This window comes from Carcharodon carcharias, chromosome 4, assembly GCF_017639515.1.
Source record: "Carcharodon carcharias isolate sCarCar2 chromosome 4, sCarCar2.pri, whole genome shotgun sequence".
NCBI lineage: Eukaryota > Metazoa > Chordata > Chondrichthyes > Lamniformes > Lamnidae > Carcharodon > Carcharodon carcharias.
Genome location: NC_054470.1, coordinates 151,865,041 through 151,877,599, shown reverse-complemented (window position 1 = coordinate 151,877,599; position 12,559 = coordinate 151,865,041). Strand labels below are relative to the sequence as shown.

Sequence of the window (12,559 nt, the reverse complement as noted above, 5' to 3'; positions counted from 1 at the left end):
TTGACTCAGTTTTAGGATGGTAAGTCAAACAATTTTATTCAAAGTTCCCTTGTAAAAAACAATAAATACCTCAATGAAACCTGAAGCCAAGCCTGTGAGGGATTCCATCAGAGTGGCAGGGAAACTGCAAGGCTGCTAAACTTATTATCATACTTAATATATTCCATAGATGTCACAATGCAGAAAAAGTCCTCACTGGATACTAATTAAATTAGCACTTAAAAGTGGTACCTAATTCTCCCAAAACTGCAGGACATGACGCTAAAAGTTTAATAAAACTCATGCTGGATGCTCAGTAAACCTTCTCAAAATAGGAGCAGAAAGATAAGTTACTGTGGGTCCTGGGCCCATTAGTAGGTTGGGACCAAGTAGGTCATATAATGTGGGTCTGGTCCTGATGTCATGTTAAAACAAAATCTATTTGATTTTCCAGAACCAATTGCATGTGTTTCTGTGGCATTTGATGATTTTCTGAATGGAAAAACATTCTACTGATATAGAGTACTGCTTGAACACAACCAAATGTATTTTATCTCAATAAGTGATCAGTATCAATAGTACTTTGTATGAATTTATCTCTTATTTTGAGTAGGAGGATAGTGACAGGGTTAGGCAAGCTGGGGTTTTTTGGGGGCTTCTGTGCATGTAATGGACTGAAACTGAGACATTTTGACTAAGTGGCTAATGGAATCTCTGGGGATTTGAAGATCAACAAAATAAAGTTCAGAAAATTTTATTCAGTTTATCAGGGTATATTCCAGGGAATATATTGGACTCTGCTGTGCCCATGTAAAGCCATTGTCTGATTTTGTACAGCATATATAGATCAGGTGATATCAAACAGAAGACAAATCAAAATCCTACCTGCTGGTAGGCATTTAATTTTGGCATAGGCTTTGTCAAAGGGTATTTCTCTGGTCTGCTGCTGTAAATTCGTTTTCCTGTGGATATAGGACGTACCAAAGAGAACTGGGCACTCCAATTGCAAGGTGAAACAATATCTTCACTCAACAGGGACAGGTAAAACTGATCAAAGAAAGTGTACAGTAGATTCATTAATCAATAAACTAGAACCAAAAGTTAATAATGCAAGTACAATGTTTTGGATAAAAGCAAAATATGGCAGAAGCTCTGAAATGAAAACAAAGTACTAGAGAAACTCTTCGGAAGAAGAGTCATACTTGACTTGAAATGTTAACTGTTTCTCTCTCCAGATATGCTGCTAGTTTTTCTAGCACTTTCTGTTTTAATTAGTGGTTTAGATTTTTGGGGTGAAATTAGTCTATGCCAGCAACACAGGATTTTTCAGAAATAATTTCTTCAGTCTTTTTGGAGACTTGATTCCTAGTCTCATTGCCATTTTTACTTCATTTGAAATTAAAAATCTTGACAGTATTTTCTAAGTCAATGGAAAATAAAAACTAGTGCTGTGAAAATCGGCTTCCAGCTTGGCCATTTCTCATTGCTGTTGGATACCAAATTCACCCCTATAATGTTTAAAATAAACTTGATAAACAATAATTAATAAATCTGGAACAAGTAGGAACAGAATCAACAAATAACTGGAAACGGGACAGCATAGCAGATTATCACACTGGCCTTTCACCACTGTAACGCAAGCTGAAACTGGATAGACAAATAGAGGCAATATATCCTCAGCTGAAGTAATTGTTTTACCAACTCTCACCCAAAGGGAACAAAAGTGTGTTAAAGATATGCTAAACAAAAATTGCATAACAAAAACTGCAGAGCAATTAGAATTAAAATGCTGTCAATTTTCCATTCCCTAATGTCTGCTGTGCTGTTTCCATTATCAAACTGATCGAAATTGGCTAATACAGCAGAAACCAGGATCAACCTGGAATCTCTTTGATTTGTATCACTCAGTGCTATGTTCTGTGACGTATTTACACAATGTGCCATTAGTCTTTCTTCACACCAACCCAACCTCCGCTTCCATCATTTATTTTAGATTGTAGAACCAATTTTCAATGCAAATATCATTATAAAACATTTGAGTTTCTCACCTTGTAGAAAAGCCCAAGTGTCAGTGATTTCCTGTATGTAGCACTGGCAAATAGTGGATTGCCGTCATCAGGAATTACTTCCTTGTCGAGTGTAGATAAAGCACCTGTAATCATCACTTTTAATAATCAGTGACGAGGCTAACTTATCAGCAATATAACAAAACTTTTATTGTGCCTTGATCTTATAGTATTAGAGTTTGTAAGGGTTAGTGTGTGGGGGTGTGTAAATAGCACCTCCTATAATGATGATGAAAAAGAACACAATGCAAGAAGTCGAGGGGAGAACATTCATGGCTCCAGCAGTGTAGCACCAAGTCATCAGTAGCTGTACATAGTTTAATTATACATAATAAACCAGGTATTGTTTGAACATACCAATGTCTCAGCAAATCATTCCCCTCCCCTAGACTATCCAACATGCAACATAGTGGCAGCAGTGATGAACCCAAGACTCTGAAAATTCAGCTTTAGAGAAGATTAAATATCAGACCTGTAAAAGTGGCACCAAAACTGCAGATCTCTGCAACACAGTTGAAGAACACCAAAGCTGCTGCATAGATGAAGTAGAGGCAGTAATAGTCAAAACATCAACTTTTAAAGTCATTCCGGACTGCACTACAGCATGTGATGCTGTCTGAAGGAAATCCTAATCCAGCGATCATAGGCTTTGAGTCGGAGAACAAAGCAGAGATCATGGAATTGGTGAGCAACTCTTGAAAAGGGTAAACGAACAATTTTAATGGCGCACTGAGCAGGCAGTACTGTGAAAATCCGATCTCTAGCAAAGGCAGGTCACAGAAAACCTTGTCGTTTGGTTCTGAGGTCAGCACCATTACACAAGGTGACCACAAAGTAGCAGAAAAGAGAAAACAAGAAGTGGCTGCAAGTACTCAATACTCCAGAGGAAGGGTGTGAAGAGATTATTAAAATGACTTCATGCAAAACTGTGTTAATGGCTTTGCAGCATTCAAGAATAAATATCAAGTCTAACTGAGAGATCCCCCAAGGAGAGACAGCGGCTGCAGCAGGTTCTCAGTGAGAGACTAAACTAAAGCTTCAAAAACTAGAAGGAAAATTTAAAACTTCAGTTTCACCACATCAAAGCTTTGAAAAACCACAGATCCTACATTTATGCTACCTCAGAGGTTTGGACACATGGAGTAGAATGTCCCCCCCCACCCCCCCCCATCAGCGGGGCAAGTGCAGGAGCGGGCACAGGCAGGTGTGCCTCTAATCGGGGGGATGTGCCACCATTTTAAGTGGGTGGGCCAATTAAGGCCCGCCCAGTGTGATGTCCACCATAAAGTGTTATGCGCTCCCTGAGCGGGCAGGAGGGGATTCCCTCAGCTGGGAGTGTTAAGTGCCGTCTCAGGGAGATCGGCTCAGAATTAAAACTTTTAAGGTAAATGTTTAAAAAATTTCTCTGACGTGTTCCCTCATGTGACATGCCACATGAGTTGGGACATGTCCATTACTTTAACTCAAACCTTTATTAAATATTTTAAAACACTCATGAAACCTCATCCCGCCCATGGATGAGGTTTCATGCTTTTTCTGAAACCCGCCAGGGCTCCTGGCCTGCCCGCCAACCTTAAGGTTGGACTGGCAGCCCTGTTGATTACCTAAATTGTTTTATTAATGGTCTCAATAGGCCATTGACAGGTCAGCGGGCTGACTTAGCTGCGCCCTCACCGACCTGAAAATGGAAATGACGCGGGGTGGTGTCTGGAGTTCCGCCTGATCCTGACCATGGAAGGACCAAATCAAACACCAAACTAGGCACTTTGGATAAAAAGATTCTTGAGGTTCTGATTTACTCCAGGATTGATTAGTAAGTCAATAGTAAGCTGAACATCAACACATTACTCCACAGAAACAGCAGCAGATAATATTATTGCAAGAAAGGGCATCAGTGAGACCTCGGATAAATTTAAATAAGTCTTAAAAGTCTTTGATAAATATTTCAAACTGAGGAGCAATAAGATTCTGGAAAGGGCCAAATTCAGCAAAAAGTTCCAGAAACCAGGCGAACCAGTAGATGCTTTTATGAATTTAATAGAAGATGCCATAAAACCTTGCCAGTGCCATGACTCCAAAGAGACCCACAGGCATTAACAGTGTCCTGAAAACATTTCAGAATGCTTTCTCTGTGGGAGGATTGGTCAGTTTGGGAAGATGTGTCAAAGTAAAACCCCCAATTTCACAAGTTTCAAAGAGAGAGTCTTCACACTTAAGGCTATTAATGAAGTCAAAGAATTCCTGTCAGAAGAGGAGCAAAAATGTTTCCTGGGTGAGATCAATGACCCCAATCATGCATCCTGGAATGCAGAGAAATGCATCAATGTACATATCACCAACTTTAAACTAGATACTGGAGCAAATGTAATGGTTTTATCAGAAAACAAACAGTGGGTACCAACGCATTGCCTGAAGCCACCAGAAAGCCAGCGATACGATCCAGGACCGATCAAACTAAAAGTCAAGGGGAAAGTTATAGGCAATACTCTAGTACAAGGGAAGACAGATATTGGAAATATTGTATGTTCTGCAGAATCAGGAATTCTCTCTTTTAGGTAGAAGAGCTTGTAAAGACTTCAATCTTGTCAGGAACGTGGAAGAAGTAAAGCAGTAAGAATCTAAGGGTGACTTCAGAAATGAATCCCTAAAACTATCCAGCTGCAAAGGAGATCTAGATTGCGACTTCAGTGCTGGCTTTTTGAAACTCTTCACAGAGATTGATGGTCCAGCCATTTTGCAGGAGGATGTTCTGGAGGAGGTGAGTGGACGTACTCGCAATTAATGCACAGTGAAAAAAATTAGACCAAGAAAACATGAGAATGAGAGTGATCAGTCATCACTCTGTAGTGTTGCTTTGAAAGTAGAAGAGGAAAATCTGGTGATGCAATACTCTGTTTAAATACCACATTCATCCAACAGTGGTGACCTTCTGGAAAGTACATCTACACCTGTCCATTGACTGATCATAGTCAAAGAAGTCAAAAACTAGACAAGGAACCAAGCCACACAACGTCTGCCTTTTTTACGTGGGAAGAAAGTGATAAACCAGGTCTACTGGATTTTGATGGAAACCAAGACATTGATATGCAAGCTTCCTCACAGCTCCCCGTCATACCCAAAGAATTACTTCCAGGTCTAGAAGTCCAGTACTACCTGAGAGTCAAGAATGAGAGACTGCAAGGAGTCACTGGCTCAGAAGTAAGGACAGAAAAACGACCAAAGGGATGGGGGTGAACTCAAGAGGCAAGGAAAGAGAACATGCAAAATGCAAGAGAAGGATAAACCTGCAAAATCAAAACAAGAGAGAGGGTCATGTGATCAAGAAAAGTATAACAGCAAAGAGAGGAAGAAAGGGATCAAGTCCAGATCCAATAGTCAGACCAAGGGAAAGAATGAGTAATAGTCCGGAGGAATGGCAATCAACAGCGATCTTATTTAGTACCTACTTCAGAAGGTATAATGGAGGAATCTTATTTCCATTCATCAAAGACGACAGTCAGTCATACATTTGGGAAGAGCCAGATGTTGAGACAGAAATTAATAAAGAACCAGATACTACAACTCTCAATGAAGACCATCTAAATCAAGGAAAAGGAGTTCAAAGTGAGACCGCTGATGTTCCAAGTCTGACAAGAACATGATCAGGGTGAGTTGCAAAGCCTTCTGACAGATTGAATGTGTGATGTCAAGGACTTGGAGGCGGGGTCTGGGGAACAGATAAGGTAATATATAAAGATGAATGTAAAAAATATGGGCGAAGACTTGGGGGGAGATGTAGAATTAAGGTTTGTAAGAATTAATGTGTGGGACTGTGTAAATAGGACTCCCATAATGACGATGTAAGAGAACACATGACAAGGGGTCAAGAGGAGAATGTTCATGACCCCAGCAGTGTAACACCTAGTCGTGAATAGTTGTATATAGTTTAGTGTATATATAATAAACCAGTTATTGCTTGAACATACCAACATCTCAGCAATCATTTATCAGCTCAACTAACCGACACACAACAGATCTTAACTGATGTGCAACAATGTATCAAAATAATTTAGTAATTTAAGAACCATCCTAATTAATCTTCAGCAGTTTAAAGGGAGAGGAGAAGGAAAGAAAAGGGAAGGAAGTGGAGGTGCGGAAAGAGGAGGAGAAGGTAGCATGGGAAGACACTAGGAGGCAGTAGCAAGGGGAGAATGAGAAGGTGAGGAACAAACGCAGGGAGCACAGGAGGCAAGGGGGGGTGGTAAAAAGGAGGGAGGAGAAAAGGAAGGAGGAGGACAACAAAGAAGAGGAGAAGAAGAAGAATTGTGAGGCAAGGGAGGTGGGAGGCAAAGGGAGTGGAAATGCGAGTATGGATTCAGGGGAGAAGCAGAGGGGAAGAAGAAAGAAACAGAAAGGTACAGAGAAGAATGGGAAAGAGAAAGAATAGGCTGGAGAACAGAGGCGAAGAACGAAGGGGAGGGATAGATAATTAGGGAGAAAGACAGGGGAATGAAAAGGTAAGAGGATTATAGAGTTTATTTGCGTTAATGCCAATAGAGATACCTCATTTTCATTGTGGTTCCGAGAGAGGCTGCCTTCAAGATGTCGCAGGCTCAAGAGTTGTGCCTCAGTGGACAGATGGGAATATTGGAACCAAATTGTCATTCAGATAGGAGCGGTGCTGGAACCAATTTGTGTCTGAGTTGACAGTTTCTCATTCAATTGAGAGATTTTTGTGGGAAGGAGGAGTAAGTACGTGAGCACTGATGTGAGGTTCAGTGCCAGGATTTTTTTTACTGTATGTATCCAGTGTTAGCATTTGTCACTCATAGGTCTTTTGCATCAAGTTGACTTCCATTTTCTATAACAGCCATCATTCTGGCCTTGCTGAATCTGGTTGACAATTTAGCAATAATGCCATTTCTGGGTAGTTTTGTGTTGTGGACACTTGCTCACCGGGAATGGTTTTGAAACCAATCGGATTTCATTGAGAGCTTTTGGAGTGAGAAAGGAAACTTTAATCCCAACACTAAACCAGATTCAAAGTGTAATCAGAGTGTATCATTGACTCCTCCTGCATCACAGCTCCCAAAACAAAGTCCTGCCCACTTAAACTTTTAGCTTAATACACATTATAATAGGCAGAAGTTATCAGTGACAAATGGATGGCACTTGCCGCTGACATCAAAAACAGATCCCCATAAAGTTTTAGAAGGTTCTAGACTGACGATTTCCTCTATTCTGACATTACTTAAATTTGGTGTCATTTATAGGGATTCGCAGCATCCAGCAACAGGGCAGCAGGCAGGCAGACAGATCAGCCAATCAGATTGAAGAACTCTGACAGCCAACAAAGCAAAAAGCATGGAATATAATTGACATTTTAATAATTGTACAAAAAGCAAAAATAAAGGTTGGAACTTATGAGATTAAGGGAGAAACTGACTTTCAAAGCCAGAAACAAACTTAAAGTCTATTATTTTAAAAATCATGCAAATGTTTGACATGTTTTTCTGAGAGAATTAGAGTCCACACTTGTAAAATTATTTTTTCAGAGCCAGATAGGTTGTTCAAAGTAATCAGGACTTAGTACATCATTGAAAAGTTGCTAACCACTGATTGCACAATGCTTAACATCATCATTTGTGTTTATAGTGAGAATGGTGCATAAATACTGAATTTCATGACAAACCAGTGATTCTATATTGATTGAATCAGCAAATTCTGCAATAACACGTCCTGTGAAGGAGCAGGGCATCACGCAGCAACTTCTGGATTTCCACATTTAACTGCATATGCATGGACATCAGAAGGTACTGTGCATAGTAATGATGGTGAGTGCTGACAGTTTCAATATCATTACAACTGCAAATTCCAGGCCTATATTTGTTGTAATGGTTATTAAGAGGTTATCAAAATGTGGTCCAATGCACAAATCATAAAAGAAACCCATTGAATTTTACAAATGTTTTCTGAGGTATAAAATGGACCAGGCTTACACCAATATGGTGTAATTCATCTTTTGATCCTCAAGTCTCATGTAAGCCAAAACTAAATCATGCGCTTACCTTTCAGAGTACAAATGGAAGTGATATCTTTGCCTTGGAGGTATTTTTCCGTGGCAAAGGCATGAATGAAATTTCTGTTGATTCCAATATATACCATTGAGATGGATTCTATCAACTGCTCATTTTCCCAAGTATCTGAAACACCTAACTGAACACGGAACCCGGCACTCACATAAGCTTGAGTATTCTATAAAAGTGAAACAGGAAGACAATATCAGGTAACAAGTCATTTGCTTGGAAATAATTTTAGATTTTATTCATGAACCACCATGGGAGTGCACAAGTGATTTAAAAAAATGCTATCTCCTTTCAAGAAAAGGAATAACCCAGATAAACAAAGGGCTGTTGGAAGTTGATTTAGTTTTTAAAGCAAACACTGAGAGAAGATCCTCTCTTCTCTACTCCCTGAAACTGATACAAACCCATTTCATTGGCAAATATCATCAATTTTCAGAAGGACTGGAACACAATGGTTATGTTTTGGGCTATTTTTTCTTTAAAACATTCTAGATTTTATTTTGACTGCAGTTTATTTGGCCTCACTCCTCATGAGAGTGAAGGCATTTCCACTTTTTTAGAAATCTAGGTAAATTTGTGTTCCCAAAGATCAAAAGGTGAACCCTCTCTGATTTGATTTACTAATTTAATCTATGATCTTCCTTGACTTCACAAGGAAGCAGAATAACACTACCCAAGATTATGTTTTAGGTTTTAACTATCAACCAAATTTATTAATTAACAAAAGTAAACATAAATAGCAGTTAAGTTTAATTACCTCAAATAGGTAGATAACAATAAAGGACATAATTTGGTCTGAACTTTCAGTGCAGTACTGAAAAGTGCTGCATTGTGAGGCTGCAGTCTCTTGGGTATATAATGCAAAACCCATCGGTTTCTGTGATGAGGACAGAAGCGATCAAGGCATAAAATAAAGTTCTGATGTGCTTGTTGACCTGTTATTTTTAGGATTTTAATTCCTTTGGTCTTCAGTTTGTAGTATTTTTTATGTTGCCCTTTCCACTCTCTGTTGGGGAAGTGTAAATAACGTTAGTTCAATAATAACTGCCTGCAGGTGAGTGCTTGTGTTAGGAGTTTTTCTCAATGCAATAAACAGAAAAGTGGCAACGAGGCTGGAATGGACCTTTTTTTTTTTACAATTAATTTGAGAAGTTAAGGACTGAAGAACATTGTGGCACAGGTTTTGGAGCTTCTAAAGTTGATTTTGAGGAAGTTTGAGCAATTTGAAAGATTGTTCCATGTGCGCACATTGTATTTAGGTACACAGTGAATCAACATGGCAAATAATTGAAAAATGGCACTGAACACATATTTGGAGGCAATGGGGGGATTCACCCTGGTGTAATTACGAATGAAGGTTACATATTTGGCTGAAAGTGAACAAAATAGGAGATGCGAGGACAAAACAATTGTCTTCTTCACTGTGATGTCGCCAGAAACTTTTGACGTGATGCCTAACCAATGATGCCCGAAAACCCCAGTCCAATGGAAAATTCTGAAATTAATGAGATTCTGATGAGACTGTTATGGACCCCAGAAATAGGAAAGAAAAATACTTCCCTTTTAAAAAGTGAAAGTCAGGCCCTAGGAGTTGAGGAGTTGAGAACTACAGTTCCCGGTGGGCCTCAGCGGTTTTAGCACATGCGCTGGCCATGGAATGGATGCACGTGCACAGTTCATTTTTTTTTTTGACTATTTCTCATTCTGTGCATGTGCCAGCTGGAGAATGGCCGCACAGGTGCAGTTGGTCGGGATTCACATCTTCAAGCCAGTAAATGGCCCTGCACAGATGCGCAGTTGGTTCTTTTTCCGTTTTTTTTAATTTAAAGGGAGCACTGCATCTGTGCAGAAGAAATGAAAACAAAAGTGAAACAGGACAAAAAGATCAGAAAAGAGTGGGAGCTGAAGAGAGAAAATTTGATAGAAGAGAGGAACGTCCAAGAAACCAGGGAGTGGGACAGAAGAGAGCTGCAGGGAGCAGAAGTAAGGTAAAGTGGGCATGCAAGAAGCCAGAAGATGCGAGGAGACCGCCAAAGGTTGGTAACTCCTTACTATGGGGCTGAGAGGCAGTGGTGTTCTGTTGGTATGGCTGAGTATCTGAGAGAGTGCATGGAAGGTGAAGTGAGTGCACATGGTGATCCAGGGGAGGAGGACATTAGAAGGAGAGATTTAAACCCTGGAGGAGGATCCTTGTGGAAGACGTCCAAGCGAAAGCATTGTTTGGGAGAAGATTCCAAGGCAAGTTCTTCAAAAGTGGAGATTGGAAACCCTCATATGAAGTTGAGTTTCCGTGACGCCCGTTGGCTCACAGAGTGACCAGTATCTGGGTGAGTTGATGAGAGATCCATAGCATTTCCTTTGGGTGGCACCTGTCACTTGAAGTGTGGTGTGTCCAACCATAGATCACCTATTGGTGTACATGGACTGTTTACTTACTGTGAACATTAGAGAATTTCAGATTTTTTTAACTTATATACAGATTCGTAAGAATAACGTATCTGTAAAGGTATGGCTGTGGGTGAAGGAGTAGTTTAATATAATTCATCTTTTTCATGTTTAATAAATGTTTGATTCATTTGTTCAAAGTTCATCAGTGACTCTGTTCAGTAGCCACCTCCACGGTTCTAAACAAAAAGTAAAAGTTAGATCTATCAGGCCAGATTCCACCCAGGGATCTGACTTGTTCAGTGGTAACATCAGCTGGGATCATAATACGTCTAAGAATGAAATTACATCAAAAGTGTTCAAGTGGGCAGGATGACACAGTCTACAGAGGGATATAGACAGGTTAAGTGGAGTGGGCAAAAACTTGGCAGATGAAATATGGGCCAGGATTTTCCCCTCGGCAATTTGGGGGCGGGGCCCATTCGCTGAGGGGAAAATGACGCAGGATGATGTCGGGAGGAATCCCCGACGTCATTCCGGGCCATTTAAATCTTAAGAAAGGCAGGCGGACAGTGAAATCAGCTGTCCGCCCCCCAACCTGTCAATGGCCAATTAAGGCCATTAACAGGGTAATTAAGATTGTTAAATGCCCTGCGCAGACAACCTTAAGGATGGCGGGCAGGCCAGGAGCCCCAGCGACCTGTAGATTATTAATGAAACTTCATCCACTGGTGATGAAGTTTCATTACTCATTTGTAAAAATTTAATAAATTTTATGAGTTTGTTATCAACATGTCCCATCTCGTGTGACATTGTCACATGAGGGGGACATGTTAATAATTTTAAAATGTCTCTATTTTTTGACTTTACTTACCTTTCACTAAAATCCCTGAGACAGGACTTTGCCTCAGGGAGCAGTGTGCTCTTTCACGCACTTTGACAGTTGGGGATTCTCTCCCCCCCCACTCCCCCCCCAGAACAGGAAGCGCTATGGGCAGGCTGCTGGGTGGGCCTTAATTGGCCCGCCCACTCAAAATGGCGGCGGGCCCCGTTTTGGTGGCAGGGTTCAGCTGCCTGCCTGCCAGCCAAGGGCTAAATTCTGCCCATAATGTGGGAAAATGTGAGGTTATGCACTTTGGCAGAAAGATTAGAGGAGCTGAATATTATTTAAATGGAGAAAGACTGCAAAAAGCTGCAGCACAGTGGGATTTGGGGGTCCTCATGCATGAATCACAAAGATCTAGCATACAAGTTCAGCAGGTAATAGGCCAGTAATTATTGTCCATCCCTAATTACCCTTCAGAAGGTGGTGGTGAGCTGCCGCTTTGAACTGCTGCAGTCTATGTAGTGCAGGTACACCAATAATGTTGTTGGGGGGAGAGTTCCAAGATTTTGATCCAGTGACAGTGAAGGAATGGTGATATATTTCCAAGTCAGAATGGTGAGTGACTTGGATGGGAACTTTCAGGTGGTGGTGTTTCCATGTATCTGCTGTCTTTATCCTTCTAGGTGGTAGCAGGTTGGAGGTTTGGAAGTTGCTGTTGAATGAGCCTTGCAAGTTGCTGCAGTGTATTTTGTAGATGATACACACTGCTGCTACTGTGCATTGGGGTTGGAGAGAGTGAATGTTTAAGGTGGTGGATGTGGTGCCATCAAGTGGACTGCTTTTTTCTGGGTGTGCAAGCTTCTTGAGTATTGTTGGAGCTGCACTCATCCAGGCAAGTGGAGAGTATTCCATCATGCTTCCGACTTATGGCTTGTAGATGGTGGACAGGCTTTGGGGGTTAGAAGATGAATTACTATCCACAGAATTCCCAGCTTCTGACCTGCTCTTGTAGCATAATATTTATAAGGCTGGTCCAGTTCAATTTCTGCCTGCGGTTAAAGTTGTCCATGATTCATGACTGCTATAGAGTTGATCTTCAGACAACTTTTCTTAATGGAAACATTTAACTTCAGTTGTTGTTGCTTTCTTGCAAATGCAGTTGTGCGTCAATCTCCATAACTAAAGAAGAACTCTCCTGTAAAGGTTCCCCGCGCTGTTAACACATTAGTTTACACAGG

At 40.7% G+C, this 12,559-nt stretch overlaps 1 protein-coding gene across 3 annotated transcripts in view; it reads right to left on the bottom strand.

Annotated features, from left to right (window-relative positions):
* LOC121276712 (xanthine dehydrogenase-like) overlaps positions 1–12,559 on the bottom strand; it is a 182,550-nt gene that overhangs the window by 73,683 nt on the left and 96,308 nt on the right. For 2 of the 3 annotated variants that reach the window (XM_041185259.1, XM_041185260.1), the window contains 3 exons: positions 8,093–8,279; positions 2,028–2,131; positions 865–1,026 (listed from right to left, as the gene is read on the bottom strand). In XM_041185259.1, coding sequence (XP_041041193.1) covers positions 865–1,026; positions 2,028–2,131; positions 8,093–8,279 — 453 coding nt within the window. The remainder of the gene's footprint in view (positions 1–864; positions 1,027–2,027; positions 2,132–8,092; positions 8,280–12,559) is intronic. The other variant, XM_041185261.1, reaches the window with a different exon arrangement.